A 25,057-nucleotide genomic window follows, 5' to 3' on the forward strand; every position below is an offset into this window, starting at 1 on the left:
GGAGCTGGAGCCGCCGCTGCCGCCGCCATTTTGTGTCTGTGGAGAAAGAAGCTCCCGGGGCGGCTGGAAGTGGACGGAGCGCACCCCTGAGACGGCGGCGTTTCCCACCCGAGGGTCCCCCCGTGTCGTCCCCCACCCCCCCTCCGCGGTCGGCATGTGGTGAGGCGCAGCCCGAGCCCCGGGCGAGGAAGAGGCGTCGGCAGGGAGGCGGGCGCGAGAGCGGCGTCGGTCGGCGGGGCCTCGGCGGGGCCGCGGCGCAATGTCAGAGCAGACGCCGGCCGAGGCCGGGGCTGCGGGGGCCCGGGAGGACGCCTGCCGGGATTATCAGTCGTCCCTGGAAGACCTGACCTTCAATAGCAAACCGCACATCAATATGCTGACCATTCTAGCCGAGGAGAACCTGCCCTTCGCCAAGGAGATCGTCTCTCTCATCGAGGCCCAAACCGCCAAGGTTTTTATACACCCCGCAGCCTCCTATTCTTCTCGTTCCCCTGCGCAGGGCCAGCCTCGCCCCAGGTCTCGCTTCCACCCGGGGGGCGCGTCCCCCTCCAACCCCCGCCGCCCGGGCTCGGCTCCGGCCTGGCTGCGGGCGTGGGCCGCGGGAGGGCGCGGGGGGAGGAGGAGGGGGGCGCCCCGCGCGGCCCCCGCGGTGCGGACCCCGACACCCCTGCAGGGACCCCCGGGGGGGCCCGGAGCCGTGCGCGGGCGGGGAAGGAAGAGCTAAAGCCGTTTGACGACCCCCCCCCCCGGGAAGGTGGGGAGCGGCCTCCCCGGGCCCCCGTGGCCCCCCCGCCCCAGGATGCCCCTTTGGGTGCCCGCGCCCCGTGGGTTGGAAGGAGGTGAAGGGGGACCTGGGAGCGAGCTGCGGGGGGTGGGAGCAGGGCCGCGGCCCGGGAGCGGCCGCCCGCTCGGAGCCCAACATGGCGCCGCGAGCACATGACGCGCGGGGAGCCGAGCGCTCGCCGGCCGGGCAGCTGCCCGCGCCCGTCAGCCGCCCTCTCCGCTCTGCGGGGCTGAGGTGCCCCCGAGGCCGGGCAGCGGGGGCGAGGGCGGGGTGTGGGCGGTGGGGGAGGGCGAGCGGAGCCGGCCCGTAGGTGGGGGCCGGCCCTCCGGGTAGCCAGCGCTGGTGGTTTTTTTTTTTTTTTTTTTTTTTGAGAAGTTCAGTCCCTCCTCCTCTTCCTTCTCTCTTTTTTTCTTCCCTTCCCTGATAGCGAAGACGTGCCTTTCCTTCTCCCCTGGCCAGTGGTCCTCTGCCACCCTCTTCTCCCGGCCCCTGCTCCGCGGGCGCGGGGTCTGTCCCTCCGGCCGAGTCACTGTTCCTAGCGCCGGGCGCGCCTCGAGCCCCCGCGTGACGCTGTCAGTTATTTTTCAAGCTGTCCTCACGGTGTAGCTGTTTCTAGTTGTTAGCGATCGAAAGTAATCAGGACGAGCCTCCTCTTAGCAGAGTGAACCCCTTTTAAAAGGCCACTTTGACAACAACCACCAATTTATTGTTTAGAGGCGTTTTCTGTCTAGTGTAAAACTGAGTGGTCTGACTCTTAATAAATGGTTTTGAAATGTGTGACTGGTATTATAAAATTTGTGAATAAAACATATAAAATATGTACTTGTCTTTTTTATTTACCTTTGTAAGGTGTAGAATCTGTTTCCAAGACTTATTTTTATCTACGTGGTTGTGTGTTTTAAACAAAAGTCTTTAAGTGACTTGGGTTCATTCTTAGGTTCCAGCCACTCTTGGGTAAATCTGTGCACGAGCCACACGGTGTCTGGTGGTCCTTTCAGTCTTTAATGTAAAGAGGACAAAAAGTAGGGCTTTTTTTTTTTTTTCTTTTTTTACGGGCCCCGACAAGTTTGTCATGCTAAGTCTGACAGCTAAAATCCAAGTTTTCATTCATCTTTTCCTCTGAATATCTGTGTGATACAGCTCTTGTTCTTTATGAGATTTCAAAAGGAAGCATTCCTCATACGCAACATTTTTTTTAATTGCTACCACAAACATGTTGGACCTTAAAACTTAGTTTTTGCCTTGTCGAAGGCTGAACTTGACATCGAATTCCTTTTTGAAAAACTAAAACTGCACTTGCATTTAAAGAAATAACATTGATTTTTTAAAATTAATTACTTGTATTTTGGGGGTTACTAATACTCCACAGAGCCTAAGATTGAGCAGCTCAGGGTGTCACTCAAAAGTTTCCTTGCTGTTTGTTAATGGATCCAGAAGAACTACGGGAAGTGAAAACGAAATGCTGACTGTGTGACCACATTAAAACTTGTATTTGTGTATGGCTACACGGAGCGGTGAAAATAGATGGACCCTTTGCTGGTAAAAGCTGCAATTTTTTTTGGTACACGTTTCCTGGTTATTTTTGTAAAGCCAGGTTGAGGAAAAGATGTTTTAAGTCACTTGGGGGAAATGATCTTAATCAGGGTTGGGGTGAGGGTGAGGGGAGGGGTTTTCTGTCACTTGGTAGCAAACTGGCTTGGTTTTGTGTTTCTGGAGAGAAATGTTTGTGTCCTTATTCTCTGGCATCTCGGTATTCCTAAACTTAGGGATTCACACCTAATTTGAATTCCTCCCATGAGGCAGCAGTAGCAGGAAAATATTACATATAAGAATTCACTTAATTGTACAATAAATTAGTGTACTGAACAGATTTTGGTTTTAAAGAGAGCCTGTTTATCTCCATGAGTACAACAATGACTAAAATGGTATGAAACATGACATGGTAAGAGAAAGACACAGCAATAAAGCATTTGACGTGTTGGTACTTAATAGATTACCCACATACAGTGGCCTTGTGAACCATTTTATTAGTACTGTGAAAGAAAACTTTCATACAAAGTTATTCAAAGGTTCCCTTAGCCAACTGGTTGTAAAGGTTTTAACAGAAGCAAGAGCACTTCCACACACTTGTCTGGGCGACTGGTTTTGTGAACTATGGTGGCATTGTGTACTGCAGAACTGTGAACCTACCCTGGCTACAGGTAGCTGTGGGTGAATGTTCAGGGTTACGATTCCTATACACATGGGATGGGTAAAGGGGGAATTTTTTTTTTTTTTTTTTTTTAAATCCCGGGTGCCTCCTGTGGTGTTGGAGTTAACAGTTTATGTGGTGTGTCTTACTGCTCCTCAACAAGTCTGTGAACCTGCTGATGCTTTCTGGAAACTTGCTGTGCCTCTAAAAGCCAGTGATGGGTAGGCATTGCAGTTGAACTGGGGCAACGTTGCTTTGCTTTGGAAAGGGCCACCTGTGTCAGCATCACCACGCTGACATTGCACAAATTTAGAACCCCTGGTTTGTGCATGTCAGAGGAAAAATGTCTCAACGGAGAGTCGGTGCTGTGAAGAAAATCTTCAGAACAAATCCTGGTTTCCAGAGTCAAGTTCAACCTGACTTACCTGACTCAGCGGCTGCTCCATCCAGTTTTTCTTGTATCAGTAACAACTTGCATCTTCCTGCATGTTCATGTGCAGTTTAAAAGATTTTTCCCATTAACTTCCTATGTGAAGTATACTTGATTTCTTTGTTCATTGCGTTATAGAGACGTAGTCCTAATGATGTGACAGGTAACAAAAGCTTCATAGATTTTAACATATAAAATACGCCTGTGAAAATTAGGCTCTCTGCCAGAAGTTTGAAAATTTGCTACATTAAATCTAGGCACACCCTTCTAAATTAGTACTGGTCACAGAACTTACACTTGGATTGCAGAAAATAATCCCCCCCCCCTTTTTTTTTCCTACTTAAAACACAGGTCTTTTTACCATATGAATCTGAAATTCCATTGAGTGTTAAATGAGTGTACCAGAGATTACCGTTTTTCTGTCTGGTAATTCTGAGGTTATTTTGTGTACTCCACTAAAGGTCATTGAAAGATGAGACCTTGATTGAACACTTAAGTCTCATAAAGATTAATCAAAAATCTTTAGTGTCAACGAAAATAGAGGTCTGTATTGTAGGTTTAAAAACTCACTTTAAAAAGTAATTCTTTGGTAATAATTCATTATACTAAACTTCTCAGTTTCTTTTTATTACTTCAGGCTCCTTCCTCAGAGAAGCTTCCCGTTATGTACCTAATGGATTCTATCGTGAAAAACGTTGGAAGAGAGTATCTCACTGCCTTTACTAAAAATCTAGTTGCAACATTTATTTGTGTGTTTGAAAAGGTATATATGCATTTAGAAATATTTTGAATTTTTAAAAAAATGTGTTCCTGACTAAATAAATATTTGTCTTTGTGTTGGGTTTTCTTGGGTGGTGAAAATCAAGTGCCATGTTTAAGTTAGTGGTTTATGTTAAGATTTTTGAAACAGATTCTAAGGGTTTAAACGATATCCAGAAAGAGGTGTTTGCTTTTAGGTTAATTCAGTTAGTTTGTATATTAGAAGAGCTGTTCCATTACTAGAACGAGGTGTGACAAGATTTGAAACTTACCAAGAATGCTTCAAATTTCAGTGTTTAGGTTTCTGATGTTAGGATGTTGACTCTTGGGTGGTTGGGGGGGGGGTAGCTCTATCCTCTGTTGTTTCTCAACCCAATGATTGATACCTGAGGCTTTTGTGCGTTTGTTTTCCCCTGGAAATGTCTCGTTACTTTGTTCATTTGTGTATTTTATGTGAACATTCTAGGCTTGTGTGAATGGTGAACTAGTTAATTGCTTAAGGTTACTTTGAATATACTTCCTTACTCTAGGTATTTGGGAGAAAGCCTTGTTTGTTTCTATACCTGGAGATTGTAATTCCTTGCATACATTGTATCTGGTAGTTTGGCTAATACAGTGTGATGTTGAGGAAGATAAGGGATTTGCTGAAGTCATTTTTTTCCTGTTAGACTTTTCCATAACCAAACAAAAAGGCATTTGTAAGATATTTAGGTTTAAAGATTTTTTCCCTAACATGAAAATTTGCTGGTAGCTTTATATTTTAGTGGGTGCACCTGTTGTATCTGGAGATACCACAGTGGTCAGACTTGGAGAATTGGGAATATTTTGAAAGAACATACAGTATCAGATTTTACTTGTTTATTAGAACAGAAAATGTATAGTTACCGTTTTATTTTTTCCCCATTTAGTTCTTAAGAAATACTGCTAAGTAAGTATATCCAGAAGAAATTTGGAAAGTTGTTTTTTAAAATTGTATTAAGGAGTTTGTTAATAGTGTATATTGTAGATCTTTGCTAAATACTTCTTAAGGCTATAGTCGGGGGGGAAAGTCTTCATTCTACAAGTTGAGGAGTTAAACCAACTTCTTAGTTTCAGTATGTTCAAATTCAGTTGGTTGGGTGTTTGGTTGATTAACTTTCTGAATCTGACTGAGTCTAAACATAGTTGATGAAAATGACTTTGTATTAAATTATTGCACAAAGACCTGAACATAATCAAGGCTTTACTATTCTGAAGTTAAAATCTAATTCAGTTTCCCAAGTACTTGGTTTCTCTGGTGGCTAATTAAAAAAAACAGCCTGTCCTTAGTGGATAAGTTACATAAAACTAATGCTCACCAGTGGGGTAAGAGCTTGTGAATTTCAGTTATTAAGGTGACTTCCATGCCACAGAAAACAGCAGGTTGATTAGTGAGATAAGTTTGTACTACCATGTAAGTAAATTAGAACATTCTAGCCACCAGGTTAACTAATTTCTAGTAGTTTTACATTTTTGTCCCGAGTAAGTAACATTTGAAGCCCTAAAATTGGGAAACATTTTATGCCTTTAAAAATACAGACTTGTTTGTTTTGATGGCTAGGTTATGGTTTTTCTAATTTTTTGATGGTGAAATTAATTTTTATATTTGTAAACCAAATATACTTTCAAATTATTACTGTTGTATGCATGTAAACTGAGTGATGTACTGCTGTATGTGAAGAACAGATTTATACGGCTATGTATTTGATATATAAAACATTTTATAGTAACATAACAAGCCATAGAATTGTTCTGTTGTTCTAGGTGGATGAAAATACTAGAAAAAGTTTATTTAAATTACGTTCCACATGGGATGAAATATTCCCTTTGAAGAAACTTTATGCCCTGGATGTCAGAGTCAATTCGTTAGATCCTGCTTGGCCTATTAAACCTCTGCCCCCCAATGTGAATACTTCTAGTATCCATGTGAATCCTAAGTTTTTAAATAAATCGGTAAGTTTTAATCTGAATGGTATTTAATTATTTAAGTGTCAAATTTTGACTTCTCTAAAATTTCTGCCTGAAAGAAATACTGGGTAACTTATGTTGAATCGTTGTAGCTAAAACATTTTTTTCCCCCCCACATCTCAGATTGCTAGTATGTTTAAAAATGTGCTCTTATTTTTGCATTACACAATGCATTGATTTTGGTTTTATAAATTTCTGAACATTTTTCTCTGTGCCTTTAATCTGACTGACCATTTAAGATCATGGATAGTGTGTTTCGAAAGATAAGCTGATGATTTTAGTTCCTCCTCAGTTTCCTTTGTAGCTATATTATCTTTAACAAAGTACTTTTTCTTATAGCCTGAAGAGCCTTCAACACCTGGCACAGTGGTCAGTTCCCCTAGCATCTCTACTCCTCCAATTGTTCCTGATATACAAAAAAATCTTACCCAAGAACAACTAATAAGGCAGCAGTTGCTGGCCAAACAAAAGCAGTTGTTAGAACTTCAGCAGAAAAAGCTGGAGCTGGAGCTAGAGCAAGCGAAGGCACAACTGGTAAGTAGAGTTACCAGCTAAATGTATTTGAAACATTTTAATTTTGTGTTCTGATACAGAAGTAATTGTTTAGTATTTGAAATTTATTAATATTTTAATGTTATCCCTTTTTTTTTGCAAATTATGGCATATTAGACCAATTTTTCTATCTGTTGTAAAGCTCCGTTTATTATTAATTGTACGGCATTTCCTTTCAAATCGTTTTCTAAATTGCGGTAAGATAGCACCTTAGCTTTGTTAATGATTTTATCCTGTGCACTTAATACTCAGGATGGCAGGTATGTTGTGAATGAGTTTGCATTTTCTCGATTGTTTTGCAAACTTACACTTCATAAACAGAAATCGGTTCCTAGAAGTCTACAAAAAAAGTTACCACAAAATTTTAGGAGGCCAGGAAGATTACATATTTCTTCTATGCATGGATGACCTTGGGTACTGAGTTATTTAACTTAGCATAGAGCTTATCTGTTAACCAATGCTGCTTAGGGAGGTGCTAAATTTTATGACAGTTTAGTTGGAATGACTCTGACTCTTGTGTAGATAGTGTATTAGCAGTTTCTTAGTAGCAATCTGGCTTACAATTTTGAATAATTAGTATGAAGGAGGATTTTTTTTCCCCCGTTCTACCTAGAGGTTATGTTATAAAACCCCAAATTAAAGGATAAGTATGAAGTAACAGGCCACATAAGTACAGACTTTTTCATTTTAATCACCACTTAAACATTAGAAGCATATAATGTAAAGTACTGAATAAATGAATTTATTGACAAATTATTCGGTTTATTTATTTTATTTATTTTTTTTTTACAAATAGTCTGTGTTTTTCAATATTAACTTGAACATTTACTTTGTATTTCAGGCGGTTTCACTTAGTGTTCAGCAAGAGACAGCCAGCTTAGGTCCTGGATCTGCACCATCTAAATTACATGTTCCACAAATTCCCCCTATGGCAGTTAAAACTCCCCATCAGGTTCCTGTGCAACCTGAGAAAAGCCGTCCAGGCCCATCCTTACAAATTCAGGATCTGAAAGGAACTAACCGGGATCCCCGTCTTAATAGAATGAGTCAACATTCTTCTCATGGAAAAGATCAAAGTCACAGGAAAGATTTCCTAATGAACACAGTGAACCAGTCTGATATTAAGACAAGTAAAACTGTACCGTCTGAAAAATTAAATTCATCCAAGCAAGAAAAAAGTAAATCAGGTGAAAAAATAACCAAGAAAGAACTTGACCAGTTAGATTCTAAATCTAAGTCTAAATCTAAATCACCATCACCCTTGAAAAACAAATTATCCCACACAAAAGACTTGAAAAATCAAGAATCTGAAAGTGCAAGGGTATCTGATATGAGCAAAAGAGATCCAAGATTAAAAAAACATCTGCAGGATAAGACTGATAACAAAGACGATGATGTAAAAGAGAAGAGAAAAACTGCAGAAAAAAAGGATAAAGATGAACACATGAAATCATCTGAACACAGACTAATTGGAAGTAGAAATAAAATCATCAATGGCATTGTACAAAAACAGGACACGGTAACAGAAGAATCTGAAAAACAGGGCACGAAACCAGGGAGATCGAGTACGAGAAAGCGATCAAGATCGAGATCACCCAAGTCTCGATCACCAATTATACATTCTCCAAAGAGGAGAGACAGGCGGTCACCTAAACGAAGGCAAAGGAGTATGTCTCCAACTTTAACACCCAAAGCTGGAAAGATTCGCCAGTCAGGAGTTAAGCAGTCACACATGGAAGAGTTTCCATTACCTTCTAGGGAGGAAAGAAATACTAAGAGAAGCACGAAGCAGGATGTTCGCGATCCAAGGCGAATAAAGAAGGCGGAAGAGGAACGGCCACAGGAAACTGCAAATCAGCATTCGACAAAGTCAGGCCCTGAACCAAAGGAAAATGTAGAAAACTGGCAAAGTTCCAAGTCGGCCAAAAGATGGAAATCTGGTTGGGAAGAAAATAAAAGGTAGGCTGTTAATTTTATTCATAATCAAGTAAGAGAATAAGTACACTTAGGAATACAATGTTCATTATAAAATGTTTGAAAGTGTTTATGAGGTGCTATAATTAGTGCTTTATGTTCCCATTTGAGTCTTATGGCCCTGTGGGTTTAAGTACAATTATTATTCCTATTTTACAGATAAGGAAACTGAAGTTTAGAAAGGTTAACTAAGCTACCTAAGGCTGTACATCCAGGACATGCAAGAATCAGAATTCATATTTGATTTTCCTGACTTCAGATCTTAGGCTCTTAACGATTTAATTACTTTTATGGTTATATATTCATTTAAACTATCCTTTTAAAGGGATTTTTAAATACAGTCCTGAGTATGTAAAACATTTTAGGGAGTAACATACTGCTTTTATGGTTTCAGCTTACAACAAGGTGATGAACATAGTAAATCTCCTCATCTAAGGCACAGGGAAAGCTGGTCAAGTGCAAAAGGAATCTTGTCACCTCGAGCCCCAAAGCAGCAGCATCGATTAAGTGTAGATGCCAATCTTCAGATTCCTAAAGAATTAACTCTTGCAAGCAAGAGAGAATTACTTCAAAAGGTAGTTACAATGATCCCATTTAATCATTACTTTCCTTTGTCAAAGTTTTTTTGTTAAGTACTTTTTATATTTAAAATACTTGATTTCCTTTTATCACCCCTATGCAGACGAGTGAACGTTTAGCATCTGGTGAAATTACACAGGATGAGTTCCTTGTTGTTGTGCATCAAATTCGACAGCTATTTCAGTATCAAGAAGGTAAACATAGATGCAATGTACGGGATAGTCCTACAGAAGAAAATAAAGGTGGATTAAAAAAGAAACCTCTCTTATCTGATGCTGAATTAACCTACTATGAACATAAAGCAAAACTGAAAAGGACACAGGTTCAGCATTCATTTCCAAGACTTGATCTCTTAGATCCTGATATTTTTGACTACCCTTTGACTGATGCCTTGTTGTCTGGAATAGAATGTGAGCCATCCAAAAGTAAACATGCAAGTAGGAATAGTGGAGCACAGTTTGACAGAAAAGAACAATTTAGTGAAAGAGCAAGACGTCTTTCTCCTATTTCTGGGAGTCGTACTTATGCTGAGAATCTTTCACCCCATGAGGGCCGGAGAAGACATGACGAGCAAGTCTCTGCTAAAGGTAGAAAAAGTTAAATCAGATTGTACCTATTGAATCACAGCAGTGAAGGGAAAATGAACCAGCTAAGTGGGGATGGATTTTTGTTCACACTTCCGGTTTTTTTTTTTTTGTTGTTGTTTGGTTTCATTGTTTTTCCCTCACAGGGAAGGGAAGGGAGCTAATATTTCTAAGGCTAACTCTATGTTAGGTACTTGACTAGGTTCTTTAAGTATGTAATCAGATTTAATCATCACAAAATATACATTATATCCCCACTTTGTAGATAGGAATCGAGACCAGGGAGGTTAAATAACTTGCTCTCAAAATAGTAAGTTGACAGAATGGGTTTTTTTTTTTGCCCAGGTGTTTTTGACTATTGTGGGCATCCTCTTTGCTGCTGCTGTCTGTCTCTTCCCTCCCCTCTAATAAAATGAAATAGTTACGTATATTTTTCGATAAATATTTACATGAATATAGAAAGACGTTTTAAAGTAATTGTTACAAATTTAGATTTAGGAAAAATAACTTTTTTTTTTCTTTTTAAAAGGTGTACGAGAAGAGCAGAGATCACCATTCAATGATCGTTTTCCACTTAAGCGTCCTAGATACGAAGATTCAGATAAACCATTTGTAGACAGTCCAGCACCAAGATTTGCCGGCCGTGATACAAATCAGCGACTTACGGCTTTAGCTGAAGACAGACCGTTATTTGATGGACCCGGTAGGCCATCAGTCACAAGAGATGGCCCAGCCAAGATGATTTTTGAAGGACCTAATAAATTAAGCCCTAGAATTGATGGACCTCCTGCACCAGGTTCTCTTCGGTTTGATGGGTCACCAGGACAAATGGGGGGAGGTGGCCCTTTGAGATTTGAAGGACCACAAGGTCAGTTAGGAGGTGGGTGTCCTTTGAGATTTGAAGGTCCTCCAGGACCAGTAGGGGCACCTCTGCGGTTTGAGGGACCAATTGGTCAAGGAGGAGGAGGAGGTTTTCGGTTTGAAGGTTCACCTGGTCTGAGGTTTGAGGGATCTGCAGGTGGTTTGCGATTCGAAGGACCAGGGGGCCAGCCTGTGGGTGGGCTCAGATTTGAGGGACACCGGGGTCAACCTGTGGGTAGTCTAAGGTTTGAGGGACCGCATGGTCAACCTGTGAGTGGACTTAGATTTGATAATCCCCGAGGTCAACCTGTAGGTGGACTTAGATTTGAGGGGGGTCATGGTCCATCAGGGGCTGCAATTAGGTTTGATGGACCTCATGGTCAGCCAGCAGGTGGAATCAGATTTGAGGGTCCTTTGCTCCAGCAGGGTGTCGGAATGAGGTTTGAGGGTCCTCATGGTCAGTCAGTCGCTGGCATGAGGTTTGAAGGACAACATAATCAACTTAGGTTTGAGGGGCCACATGGTCAACCAGGGGTTGGTATCAGGTTTGAAGGACCTTTAGTCCAACAAGGAGGTGGAATGAGGTTTGAGGGCCCATCTGTACCAGGAGGCCTGAGAATTGAAGGACCTCTGGGTCAAGGTGGTCCAAGATTTGAAGGTTGTCATGCTTTAAGGTTTGATGGGCAGCCAGGTCAGCCATCACTTTTGCCAAGATTTGATGGATTACACGGTCAGCCAGGTCCTAGATTTGAAAGAACTGGTCAGCCAGGCCCTCAGAGATTTGATGGACCTCCTGGACAGCAGGTTCAACCAAGATTTGATGGTGTGCCTCAAAGATTTGATGGTCCACAACACCAGCAAGCATCAAGATTTGATATTCCTCTTGGTCTCCAAGGCTCACGATTTGACAATCATCCTTCACAAAGGCTTGAGTCGGTGTCTTTCAATCAGACTGGGCCGTATAACGATCCGCCTGGTAATGCTTTTAATGCCCCATCCCAAGGAATACAGTTCCAAAGACCTGAACAATTATTTGATTCACCTCAAGGACCAAATTTTAATGGGCCACATGGTCCTGGAAACCAGAGTTTCTCAAATCCCCTTAACAGAGCTTCTGGACATTATTTTGATGAAAAGAATCTTCAGAGTTCTCAGTTTGGAAACTTTGGCAATTTACCTGCTCCAATAACAGTAGGAAATCTTCAGACATCACAACAGGTATGTCTGTTGTAGTTATTCTAATAATAATGTACATAGATAGGAACTATTTTTTTAATGTTTCTAGGGTTTGAGAAAGGTTTCCGGGGAATAGCTTACTTACTGTCTAGATTGGGAAGTTTTTAATATACTCCAAAACCCGTGTGCTAGCCATGTGGGATGAAAATTGCAATTTAAATCCAAAATCAGTTTCAGCTCTTCCAGGATCCAGAGAGATCTCTCACTCTCAGTCTCGTTTCTTTCTATCATGGGCATTCACGCTTTTTAAATGTTTTTGGCTTTTAAATAGACTATTTTTTAGAGTATTTCGGTTCACAACAAAATTGAGTTGTAAGACAGATTTCCTCTATACTCGCTTTCCCCGTTCTGTTTTGCTTTTGTTTTTGGCGTCAAAGCCAGTAATGTTTATATAACAGTTGCGTTTCATAGACTTCTGCAACATTATGGAAGTATTGCGCCCCAATAAGCTGTAATAAACCCAGAGAATTTTTTAGATTGTTTTTTAAGAGCTTCCTTCGCCTCAGTTAAATAAGAATGTCAGCCTTTCCATACTACACAGTCTCTTCCTCTTTTCCTACTCTTCACTTTTCTAGTCATTCCAGTCACATTCAGTTTTTTGACATTAACGTCAACACAGCAACCTTGCACCTTGCTCCCCAAATATTTATTACATCATCTCAACATGTACAGTCAATTTGTTGATAAATTTTTTTGTACTTGTTCTGCATACATTTTAAAATGCATGTTGAAATAATTTTAAAGTAATGTGCTTACAATTTGGGATTAATTCAGTTGACATTTACTGATGACCTTTGCTTGCCTGTTGAAATTCTAGGTTGTGTTTACTTTTTAAATTTAGATGCTGACACTTTCTTACTAAGACGCACTCATTTCATACTAGTAACATTGCATGTAAAAAAAAAATAAGAACAAGATGAAAGAATTTTAAAGCGTGTAGTAAGCATTGTTGAAAGAATTTTAAAGCCTGTAGTAAGCATTGTTGTTAGAAAGCAGTCTTCTGTTCCTATCCAGTGGCTTGAAAAACTAATTGACCTGTCTAGATTTACTTTATTGTTTGTTCTTAAGTGATAATATTGATTGACAGATATACTAGAATAGGACTTACTTGGTCTTGTTCCTACATTATAAAGAATTGGTCTCATTTTTTATTACGTAAACATACTACTGAAAGTTCCTGTGGATAGTGACTTAAGGCTAATGGTATTTACTCACATGACAGCAACATGTAGAAGTCCTACCTCTCTCTGGACTACAAATACAGTATTTATATTTGGTAATTCCTCTGTTGTACTTGTTTCATGATTGTTTTGCTTTTTTAACATTCCCTTTGATGTCTTGTCTAATCTTTATAACCCAAAGTATGATGGTCAAGCAGGATAATCACAGAGGAGTTCAGATTGCTAGTTAAACCAGATTTTTGACATCTGTGGATAGGAGTTTGGTCAGGTGATCTGGTCTCAGCTTTGCTTTTCATACATTCTTGTGTCTTGTACAGGATGTCATTTCTTCTGCTTGTAAAATTAGGGAAAGCTCCAGCAAGGTGAAGTGATTTGTGTAAGGTCATGTAGCTAATTGGCTACCAAGAAGCTTCACACCCATTTATCAGTTCCTTATAACTCTGTGAAACAGATAAGGGAAGATATTGTTCCTGTTTGTAGAAAGCCTAGTCGTGAACTACCCAGTCAAGTTACATTAGAAAATGCTATCATAGGAACTGGCCTTGTGATATCTATGAATATTTTCATGGATATGAAAATGTTTAATTTTCTCTTAAATTATTGGAAGGATAGTCTTAAAACCATGCTTTTTCTTATTAAAGGTTTTGACTGGTGTTGCTCAGCCAGTAGCATTTGGCCAAGGACAACAGTTTTTACCAGTTCATCCACAAAATCCTGGGGCATTTGTTCAGAATCCTTCAGGTATGTACTTTCTCAACTTTGTGTTTTTCAGAAGACAATTACTCTTTTGTTGAATCTTGTCAATTTTATAGAATGAGGACTTTGAGAGGGCCTGTACAATTTGAGAAATTTAATCTGGCTGCAGTGTTTTTGTTCCCTTTCTGAGTTACTTACATTGTTGATGTGAATTCATATTGGTCCTCTTTACAACTAGAGATCGGTAGCTAGGATTTGTGGACTATAAAAAAGAGGGAAGGAAGCCTTCCTCTGTGACAATTGTGTGAAAATAGAATGAAACGAGAAACATCACAAATATTAGGGTTTTTGTTTCGTGTGTATGTATATGTGGTGATTCAGTAAACATTAGTTAAATCCAGAAAGAGTGCTTTATAAAGTTGATTTCTTTATATGTCTTTATGAACAAATAACAATTGTACAGAATGTGTTAAAAGAGAAGTGGAAAAAAAAAAAAACTGTTGACCCCCAAGCCAGGTCTCTGGAGAAGAGCCTTGTTACTGTGGGGCGAGGCATACCTGTGTCGTTACAGATAGCAATATTAGATACGAGGGCTTTAAAAATGAATTTTAGCTTTATGAAATACAGGAAAAATGGGAACAGAATAAATTATGGTCATTTATAAAATAACTTAATGAGTTCCTAATTCATCCTCTTGATTGTTGAACTTGACTGCCGCAAAGTTATAGCCCAATCAACCAAAATCATACTGGACTTTATTTTTTTCTTAAAACATCCATTTTCAGACATATGGTCTAGTGTGATGTTACTCAGTTTACACATTTGGGGGGTTTTCCAAAGCTTATAAACTAGGAAAGTCCTCGCTGAGCTCTAGTTTATGCTTTATCTGCCCATTAGCACAAGAAATTTATTCAGTTAATTTGAAAACTTCTTGAGATCTAAAGTCAGAAGGCCAGGGTTGGAATCTACACTCAGCTACTTTATTGGTTAGTTTTAGTTGGGTGGGCAGGGCAAATACTGTCTTTGGGATTTAGTTTATTGACAGAAGAAGAGGGAAGGGAACCTTCCCTTATGACAAGATAGTATGTGTAGAAGCACTGTGCATCTCGTAAATGCTGTATTTGTGTATGTTCCTTTAGAAATCAGTTTTCTTATTTAGTAGAGGAGTTGTTATATTGAGCTTGGTGGCATGATAAGGTGTAAAAATTGCAGATTTCCCTTTTTGTGTTAGATAATATTAAAAAATCTGCATATTTTGTTTTACAACCTTAAGTTGCTTGTCGTTGCTTGTATTTACAGGACATAGTATTGTCCCAGAGGAAATCACATCTTACTCCCCTGGGGTGGATATTTATTAATGGATTTGGTGGGGAGGAGTATTGAATGTATGTTAGGTATGCATACCTTCTTCAAGTTATACTTGTTTTTAAGTGATTTGCAAAGTATTCAGTGTCTGTATTCGGCTGATCTCAAGGTTTCTTCTCTGAAAGTAAAAGCACCCATTTACTAATAGTAAAAATGCTTTTTAGTCAGGCGTATGTTGATCATTTGCTGTATGGTAGGTGTTGTGTTTGGGTGAATTTAATAAAGTTCATCCTTCCTAAGAGCAGGATCTATTGACTTTTTTTCCACAAACAAATGCTTCAGTGCCTTAAAAATATAACAACCTTAACTAGGAACAATTATTATTATCCTTCTCCATATAAAGGAAACTGAGGCACAGATACTAACTTGATCATTTTGGACACCTTGAAAGTGGAATTTCTAGTTATAGCCCAGGACTCTGATCCCACAGTTCATGCTCTTGATTGCTAAACTTGATTGCCTGAAACAATGGGAATAGCTAGTTATGACTCTTAGACATACAGTTAATTCTAATGAAATATAAACGTTAAACTAGCGTGAATATTACTATAATTAGCGATTGAGGGTGATTTATTCAGACATCTTTTCTAGACACATTAATTGTATACAAGGCGCTGTTTAGATTGTGTGGAGTATATAGTGTTTAAGGGCAGGGATTGTGTGTATTGTAGATGCAAATTGAATTTATGTCATGAAGAGGAATTTTTATTGATTCAGAACTTTTCTAGAGGTATACTGAGATGCATAGTAGGGACATGAACATGTATTAAAATATTGTTTTTATAGCTGAATTAGGAAATTGTACTCATTAGAATAGTGCTTAGCAAAATATGTAATTGAGTCTTCACCGATGAAATTGTTATCTCATGTATTCAAATCTTTGAAGCTTTAGTCAGTCTTGACATTTGCTCAACAAAATCTGAGCTGCTTACCAAGGGAGTAATGCAGCAAAGGTCAGAGAGGTGATCATACTTGAGTCACATGACTCATCTCCCTGCATTAGTTCACTTGTGGTAGGTGATTATCAGGGGACAGGAGGACTTTTACATAGGCTTTCAGGATTTTTTTTTTTTCCCTAGAAATCTCTGCTAAGAAATATTTCCCTTCCCCAATACGGTTAGAAGGTGAGGCATAGAAAATTAGAAGTTAGTGCTAGAGGTGGTGACGCATTGTAGAGGGGAGAGGATGTGAGGCTTTCTGCTTCTCTTTAGCAAGGATTTAATTAGGCAGAAGCGGGTAATACTGACTTATTTTAGATAATGCCTGTATCTTTGTAAAATACTAGTGCTTTTTAGCATTTGTTTTCAGTATTTGTCCTAGAATATATTTTTATCAGTTGGTAACTTGCTGACTTAAATGAAAACTTACAGGAACTATCAAGATAGTTACACTCATTCTTAATATTTTGTCAAATTCATTGTTTGATGAGTCTTGCAGAAAACTTTGGAAAATGCTTAGTCTATTTTGCATTGTTAAGTTTTACTTTCAATTTAAGAGTGATATTTTTTCCCAAGGAGCCCTTCCCAAGGCATATCCTGATAATCATCTCAGTCAGGTGGATGTAAATGAATTATTTTCAAAACTGCTGAAAACAGGAATTCTCAAATTGTCCCAGCCTGATTCAGCTACAACACGTAAGTAGGGTTCTATACTTCATCTAACAGTACTTAGTTATGAAGATGTATGATGATATAATGATATGATAAAAGTTCATATAATTGAATTCTTAGGTATACTTTTTGTTTATTGAAAATAAAATAACAGGTTTATAATGAAATTATTTTAAATTTTCTCAGATGAAACTATTACTTTTATAGAGAACATTGTTCCAATTAATCATATTCCTGCAAGTATCATATCATGGCAGATCTTTGCTAGTTGTTCTATGAATGTTGATGAAGTAAAATTTCATTAAGATCAACTTTTGAGAGATCAGGTCTATCATTTATCAAGGTAAAAACTGTATTAGATTCCTTTGCCATTAAATGTAAGATCAGAAGCACTGAATAGAGAAGGTACTCTATATGCTTATAACACTCTAGTGTTCTGATATAAAGAATACATGGTATTGAGAAATTTGTATTTCTTTTCATTTGAAGAAGTAAATGAAGTTGCTGCTCAGCCTCCCCCTGAAGAGGAGGAGGATCAAAATGAAGATCAAGATGTTCCAGATCTTACCAATTTTACAATAGAAGAATTGAAACAGTATGTAATTTAATTTTCTTCATAATTTTTCTAAGGTTAACGGGGCAATAACTAATACTGGACATTATTGTCAATACTATTCATCTTATCTTCACTGTTTCAATATTTAGTGTATCTGCTTTTAAATCCCTTTTTAAATTATGCCGGCTACACAAGAATTTAGGCCAGAAGGCCACCCTGAATTTGTATTTTTTAAAATAAATATTTGGCTTTTCAAGTAAAGGGACTTTAAATATTAGGTGTTGATAATCACCCATCTTCCTTTTTAATTTTCATTTCCTCTTCATTTTTTTCTCTATGGATAGTCTTAGGCTTTTGAAGAAATGAGATTTTTGTTGTAGTCCTGGGTTAAAAAATTTTTTAAATCTATTTTGTTTTATAAATAATGCATAATCATTGGAAAATACAAATAAAATCAAGAAAATTAACTATAATTCTCACTTTACTGATAACTACTATTGACGTGGTACATATCACTTCATAATTTTCTATTGCTTATGTAAAAACCACTTAAAGCTACTTGATGGATTTGTTATATTCTTATGGGTACTTTTACTTTTAAAGTCACAATTTTTTCAGAGAATTAAATCATTAAGCATTAATATGACTAAATATTTTTTTTCAAGTATTGATTATGAAATGGACTTTTTTAAAAAAACTATAACAAGAGCTGGGGTACAGGCCAGAGGTATTGGGGAGGGGGTGAGAGGATTCACCAGAGACAGAGTAGGGAACAGAACAGGCAGAAGGACCGAAATATACTGCTGAGGGGAGCAGTGGGCGAGACAGGCAAGGTCTGCTGCGCCATGTGGGTCACCTCCCTGGCCGGGGATCAAACTTGTGTTGCAGTGGCTGCTGCCGAAAGCTTTATAGTACTGCACCTTAACCCCTTGCGCCACCAGGGAAGGCCCTAAGTATTTATTTTGTTTGTTGGTGTTCAGAGTACTAGTACAGTGTGCTTTATTTTACAGTTCTTAATTTATCTTGGAATTAGTAACTGCTCTGTTCGTTAACTTGGTCTGTATATGTATTTCTTTTTAAATAGGGAGAGCAGTGTTTCTCATTAACCTTCTAGTTTTTATCTTCTCAGTTATCCATAGTACCGGTATTTCTTCTATACTTCTTTCTCTGTTCTTTAGGACCAGAGTTGGGCAGTTGAGTTATTCAGAACTCCACAAATCTGGAAAGGTTAAAATCTAATTTTTCTGCCATATCTTCAGAGTCCATCTTGATAGTGATTCTAAGAATAGGCCAACTATTGTTAACTAGTAGATCATTCCATTTTTAGCTAGTCCTATCAGTGCAAGGATAAAGCTCTATGTTCCAACATTCACCAAAGTTAAGAAAAACTGGTCAGTGATGTACTATTAGAGAATAATGTTGATCTTTGGCTTGTTAGCCACTGTAACCAATTTTTGACTGAAACATTATTTTGTCACATAATTGTGAAAAGCTGGAATATTTGTAATTGCCTTTTTTGAAAAGACCATAAAACCTCTTTATTTCAAAACTAAAGATTATTTCTTTGTTTTTCAAAATAGACGTTATGATAGTGTTATAAATCGACTCTACACTGGTATTCAGTGTTATTCTTGTGGAATGAGGTTTACCACATCACAGACAGATGTATACGCAGATCACTTGGATTGGCATTATCGGCAAAATAGAACCGAAAAAGATGTTAGCAGAAAAGTCACTCACAGACGTTGGTATTACAGTCTAACAGTAAGTAATCAATTGAACTATCTTTTAGTCTGTAAGTTATCTCATTCTAAATGTATATTACTTTAAATAATTGCTGAGCTAACTTGTGACCATTCTGAATGAAATTTGACTTTATACAATTTAAAAAGATTTTAAAATAAATTTGAATGTTATGTATTTGCTTTCTATTGAGATTAGAATAGGACACAAGTTTCTTCTAGCTCTGAATTTCCAAGGTTCTATGACTTTTTTAGTAAAAAATTGTGTATGTGAAATTTAAATTTGTAGTCGTAACTCTAGTGTAATAGCAAATTAACAATAGGATAGGATCTTAATTATTCATTATGTTGAACAGTTGCTTTATGCTTGTTAATAATGGCACTTGAAGAGTGAAAGTATGATTTTTACATGATAAAACATTGTGGAAGAATGCACTCATAACCTTTAAATGTGGATGTGCAGTAAAAGTTGAGAAACAGATGAAAAATAACATGTTTAAATAAACTCCTTTTAAGGACTGGATAGAATTTGAGGAAATAGCTGATCTGGAAGAACGTGCAAAGAGCCAGTTTTTTGAAAAGGTGCATGAGGAAGTTGTGCTTAAAACTCAGGAGGCTGCTAAAGAAAAGGAGTTCCAAAGTGTACCTGCTGGGCCGGCTGGGTCAGTTGAGGTAAGAAAGAATGTAAATTTTGTGCCTCTACTCTACCCCTACCTGTAAGTGAATAATCATGAACATACGAGTTCATTTACATCCCTTTTTAAGTGATTTTAAGTTTCACTCTTCAATTTTGTAGTTACATAATATAAATGACTAAAAACAGGAGCCCTTAATTATTTTTGCATGGAAGATTGCAAAATCCTTAGCATTTATTTTGTATCTGTATTATATATTAAACATTGTTTAAACTTTCAGAAAACCTTAAATTCCTTTCTCCACTTAAAATGTTTGTCTATTTTTAATGGGATACACTGTGTTCTGTTATGTGAATTTCATGTTATGCGGTTCTATTTTAGAGTTGTGAAATCTGTCAAGAACAATTTGAACAATACTGGGACGAAGAGGAGGAGGAGTGGCATTTGAAAAACGCTATTAGAGTAGATGGAAAGGTAACTGGCAATTCTTTACAAGCGTTAAGGTTTTTTAAAAATATTTTTTGGTAGGGATAGCTTACCCACCGAAAGGAAATGTTATTTTTGTTTTTTGGTGTTAGGAAGAAAGGCATTGGACTTTAGAGTCACACAGTATGTGAGTCGGCAAGGACCTTAGCAATCGTGTGTCCATGCTCATACACGAGCTTGTGTAAGTGGTTCATGATAACCCATGATTAGGTCTCATGAATCTAGTTGTCTCTCTGCCTAACCGTGGGATTTTTATTATGAATTCTGATTCTGAATTTATATTTTATCATCAAGAACTGTCTTGAAAACATATTAAACTAACAGTATAAAAGTTCAGAGAGAAATCAGGATGAATATTTTTTATTTATTTTTGTAACCAAGTAATTTTTGTTACCTTTCCAAAGATAGCGGTATTTTCTAGTTTATATTTAAAAACTGTATCAGAATAGCCCTTTAGAAATGAAAATGCATGTGAAACCCTATTTTTTTTCCTTCAGATTTATCATCCATCATGTTATGAAGATTATCAAAATGTAAGTTTTTTGTTCTCATTTACATTAATCTTGTTTTCTTTTCAGCACTATTGTCATTTTAATGATACACTTTTGTTTTGACAGACTAGTTCACCATTGCTAATACTGTATTGATAGGATCTGATACTATGGCCTCTGTGTTATGGAAAGATGTAAAAAATACGAATTTGAAATTTCTGTGTCATTCCTGCTTCTGTCTACTTGAGGGTTGTGTCTTTTACTAGAGGACTGGACATAAGAGAATGTGAGGGAAACTGAATTTAGGGTCACAACGGGAATAGGTTTCTAGCACTGACTGCTTATTTTTCCTTTATACACTCAACTCAGCCATTTAATATGGGAATAAGCTGTAAATGAGTGCATGTGGGATCTGAAAAAGGCATCAGTCATTCTGCAGAGCAATCACTTTTCAAAGAATGGGACACATTCACTTTCAGAGATTCGTTTCCTGGGCTCAAGGGGCAATTTGGAGGAGCTGAGTAAGATTAGACTTGGATGTTTGGATGGTTTGTGGGAGTTTAAAAAATTCTCATAGGGTTAGGTTAGCTACCAAAACCCCAGTTTTATGTAGGGTCACCATCTATGTGGAGTTTAATATAGAAGCATGTCTAACCACCTTCTTTTGGCTTTATATTGGTTACTGCTTTTCTTGGCTCAGCCCATTGCTGAGAATCTATTAAATGAGCAATATACATTTTATTTGGCTGTTTTTTTTTTATGGCATGTTTCGTTAGGAAGTATAGGCTGTTTTAATTGCTTTTGTTCTGTTTCTTTGCCCAGATAGTTCTTACAAAACTGAATGTCATTTAATGTGGTATTTTTGTACTTTAACGAGTACTTACTATAGGGCTTTTAATTTTGTAGACATCTTCATTTGATTGTACGCCATCTCCCAGCAAGACACCAGTTGAAAACCCCTTGAACATTATGTTGAACATTGTCAAAAACGAATTGCAGGAACCCTGTGAAAGTCTCCAAGTTAAGGAAGAACAGATTGATACCCCACCAGCTTGTATAGAGGAAAGCATAGCAACACCCACTGAAATTAAAACAGAAAATGATACAGTCGAGTCAGTTTAAATAAAATGACAAAGGTATGTTTTTCTTTTTTAAAAAAGCTGCTGTTGGATCTAGAAGGTGAAGAATTTTTTTTATGTATATATAGACATATCTCTATATAAATTGTCTAGCTGAGGCAGGGCCTTCAGCTATCATTTGGTTAATAAATACATTTTAGTATTTGCATTTCCTACTGCCTGCAGAGTTTCAGGTGCTTGTTGTGTGAAAGTTCTGTAGATGTGTGCAAATTTAACGAAATGAAATTGTATGTGTAAAAATGTACGATTTTCACTTGTGAAACTGTAAATTATAAATAAAAAATATTTTTGCTATCCATGGAGTGTAATATTTATGCACACCATCAAATAAAGACAGTGTTTCTGTACTTTTTATTGGGTGAAAATGGAATTAAACAACCAAGAATTTTTTTTTTTTCCTAGTAGATTCCCATGATTAAAGAAACAAAGTCTGAAGTTAGTTTTATCCTTCAAAAGGGAGTTGTGAGAGCACTGCAGGACTTTTCTCAATAGAAAAGCCAAATTTGACGTTTTTAAAAACGAAATAGGACATATTTGCATTTATATATACATAATATATATATATATATCTATCTATCTCCAGCTATAGAAAACCATCCAGATGTTCATTTTTGAAAAGTATCTAATGAAGCAACTTTTATTCTTGGACACTGATGCCATCAAACGATTAACAAATATATTTAAGTACTAAAGGTGATTTTTTTTTTTTTAATGACATTTTTCAAATTGTCAAATGATTTAATGCAGTTACAGGGGAATCTGTAAGAATGTTCATTTGAAACATGGTTTAATCTTTTTTCTTTGGTTTTGATTGAATTAGATGGATACCATGAGATGTTAATATTCATACATGTAATAAACAGAATGAAGAAACTGTGCTTGTTTCTCTTTATTTCTTGAGTGGCTTTAGAGTGCAAATGTTTTCCATGTCCTTTTATAACTTTGTTCTTTAAAACATGTACTTGGCACCTTCTATGAGCCAGGTACATGGGATGCAATCTTTGCTACTGGAAGAGGGGGGTAGGCATATAAAATAGTAAAAGTCATACTTTGTTGAGTGTTTAGTATGTAGTAGGCATTGGGTAGCTTTTCACACATTTTCTTCTGGTACTTAACAAAAGTAATGCTTGTATGTCTAGTTTAGATGAAAATTTGAACTTAAATCCACTTAAAAAGTTGTCAAACGAGAATTAAACTTGGCTTTGCTTCATATTCATACTTTTTCTACAATTAAAGGCTTGAAAACTTGTTTTCAAAAATTAATTTTGGCCAGTTTGGTCATGCTAAGGAGCTTTGTATTACACTGATGACCAGAGTGCCACTAGAAATTGTAAACAGAAGTGACATCCCATCTGCATCTAAGAGGTTTTTTTTTTAATATCACATGAATAAAATTTAGAGATTATCAAATGCTACTGAGGTTCAGGAAAAGTGGTTATCTTCCGCATTTAAATCATTCAACACCATTATGTAATAGCTAAAATTAACATGTGGACACTGTCATGGAAGAAATGCTAGGGTTGGCGTCCAAAAATGTAGGCGAAATTTTCCTCTTGTGCCTTTTTCTGGGGAGGCCATCCATAGCTTTTATAAAATGCTTAAAGGTGACAAATGAAAAGGCAGCATACAAAACTACAAGTGTACCAAATACAGAGCGAGAAGGGAGGGTCAAAGGGAAAGAGTTGTAGGTGGGCAGGCGAGAAAGTAGCACTATTGAAATAAGAAAACCTGCCATGGGAAATATCCCCGAACTACTTACTGACTGAAGAACAGTTGAATCTGAGTGCTGGTGTCAGTTGTAACAGGTTGTACAGGTGAGAGAACAACAGTAAGAGCTATTCGTTACACTTAAACGTAGAGATTAAATTGTAGTTAGAACAGGACAAATAGGAAAGACACTACCACGTAAGTGAAAAGCTCACCAGAGACAGGTTGAAGTCTTAAGAGCTGGAAAGATTATCCGTAACACAATTCACTTGGGAATGGGGGAAGAGCATTTTGGTCTGTCTCCCGCCTGAGGCGAACAGTTGGAATGAAGGGGGGGAAGGGGAAGACAGGAAAAGGATAGGTAGTGATCTAGGCCACCGCCCTCATTTTCCTTTGGTTGGAATCACAGCAAATGTTAAGAGCAGACTATCTCTAGTCTCATCCAGCATTTGTTACTCATGGACACCTCCAATGGTTAAGGAGCCCCACAGCAGGTTCTAGTGAACAGCCAGATTGATCTGTTCAACAATGACATTGAAGTTCAGCCCCCAAAAGATGAACAGGTTAACAGTCACCCATAGAACACTGGGAATGAGAACTAGTTATGTACATAGGGTAGTGCAGCAAAGAAAGCCAAAGTTGTTTCAGAAAAGATGGAACCCTGACTTCAACAGTTGAAATTTGTGAAAATGAAATGAACACTGTAGATTTCCTAAGTTCAGAAACTTCGCTGCTCATACTTTACTATGTCCTGATTTCAACATCAATTCACTTACTTAAAACTTCCAACTTTCATGTTCTGGAAAATATCAATATTAAAGCAATCTGTTACTCAGCTAAAAGTAAGTTTTGAGGAAAATAACCTAATTATATATATAAAAAATTAAAATTCTCATGTAATAGCTTAACCTATGCCAGAATTCCAGATTCTAGTCTTCTCCTTTTTTTTTCTCCCCCAGCACCCCATCACTTCATTAAAATAGAGCAAACTAAGAAGAAAACTTCCGTATTAGTAAAGAATACTCAGGGCCTCCCCAGTGGCGCAGCGGTTTCGCGGTGGGTTGCAAAGCTGCCCGCAGCCTCTGCAGCGCCAGTTCGATCCCCAGCTGCTCCCTGGCCACTGGAGGAGGGTCCCACATGGCGCGCAGACCTCTCCTGCTGCCCGCTGCTCCCCTCAGCAGTGTACTTCGTCAGTCTGCCTGCTCTGCTCTGCTCTCTGCTCTGGTGAATTCTCTCGCCATCCCGTGCTTCTGACTGTACCCAGTGCTTGTATAAATAAATAAATAAATCTTTAAAAAAAAAGAAAAAAAAAAGAATACTCAGCAAGATTCTATAACAAACACTGAATACCGAAACCGCAAAAGTCCTCAGAACTTTCAGCCCTAGGAATAAAGGAGTGTTTCTCCACTCAAACTTTGCACAACACAAACTGGGCCCACTACGTTTTCCTTGACTGCTGCTTTCTCCATTAATAATTTCACTTAAGCTGAGGGGACCAATCATTTCAGAGATA

The 25,057-nt window shown here is 38.0% G+C and overlaps 1 protein-coding gene across 4 annotated transcripts; it reads left to right on the forward strand.

The window, feature by feature from the left end:
- Positions 1–259: 259 nt before the first annotated feature.
- PCF11 (PCF11 cleavage and polyadenylation factor subunit) lies at positions 260–21,874 on the forward strand (the record flags this gene model as incomplete). 4 transcript variants are annotated; one of them, XM_084236891.1, is made up of 16 exons in its annotated part: positions 260–451; positions 4,043–4,168; positions 5,947–6,135; positions 6,490–6,684; positions 7,544–8,661; positions 9,071–9,251; positions 9,359–9,842; positions 10,369–11,918; positions 13,759–13,858; positions 16,693–16,812; positions 17,278–17,383; positions 18,925–19,108; positions 19,603–19,758; positions 20,103–20,195; positions 20,705–20,740; positions 21,605–21,874. In XM_084236891.1, 16 exons carry the CDS (start codon positions 260–262, stop codon positions 21,818–21,820), a joined length of 5,046 nt encoding a protein of 1,681 aa, XP_084093017.1. In that variant the 3' UTR covers positions 21,821–21,874. The 4 variants fall into 4 exon arrangements, with proteins under 4 accessions (XP_084093017.1, XP_084093018.1, XP_084093019.1 ...); XM_084236892.1 differs by having other exon boundaries at positions 17,281–17,383; XM_084236893.1 differs by having other exon boundaries at positions 9,359–9,449.
- Positions 21,875–25,057: the final 3,183 nt, after the last annotated feature.

Source organism: Talpa europaea (assembly GCF_964194135.1).
Source record: "Talpa europaea genome assembly, chromosome: 1".
Classification (NCBI taxonomy): Eukaryota; Metazoa; Chordata; class Mammalia; order Eulipotyphla; family Talpidae; genus Talpa; species Talpa europaea.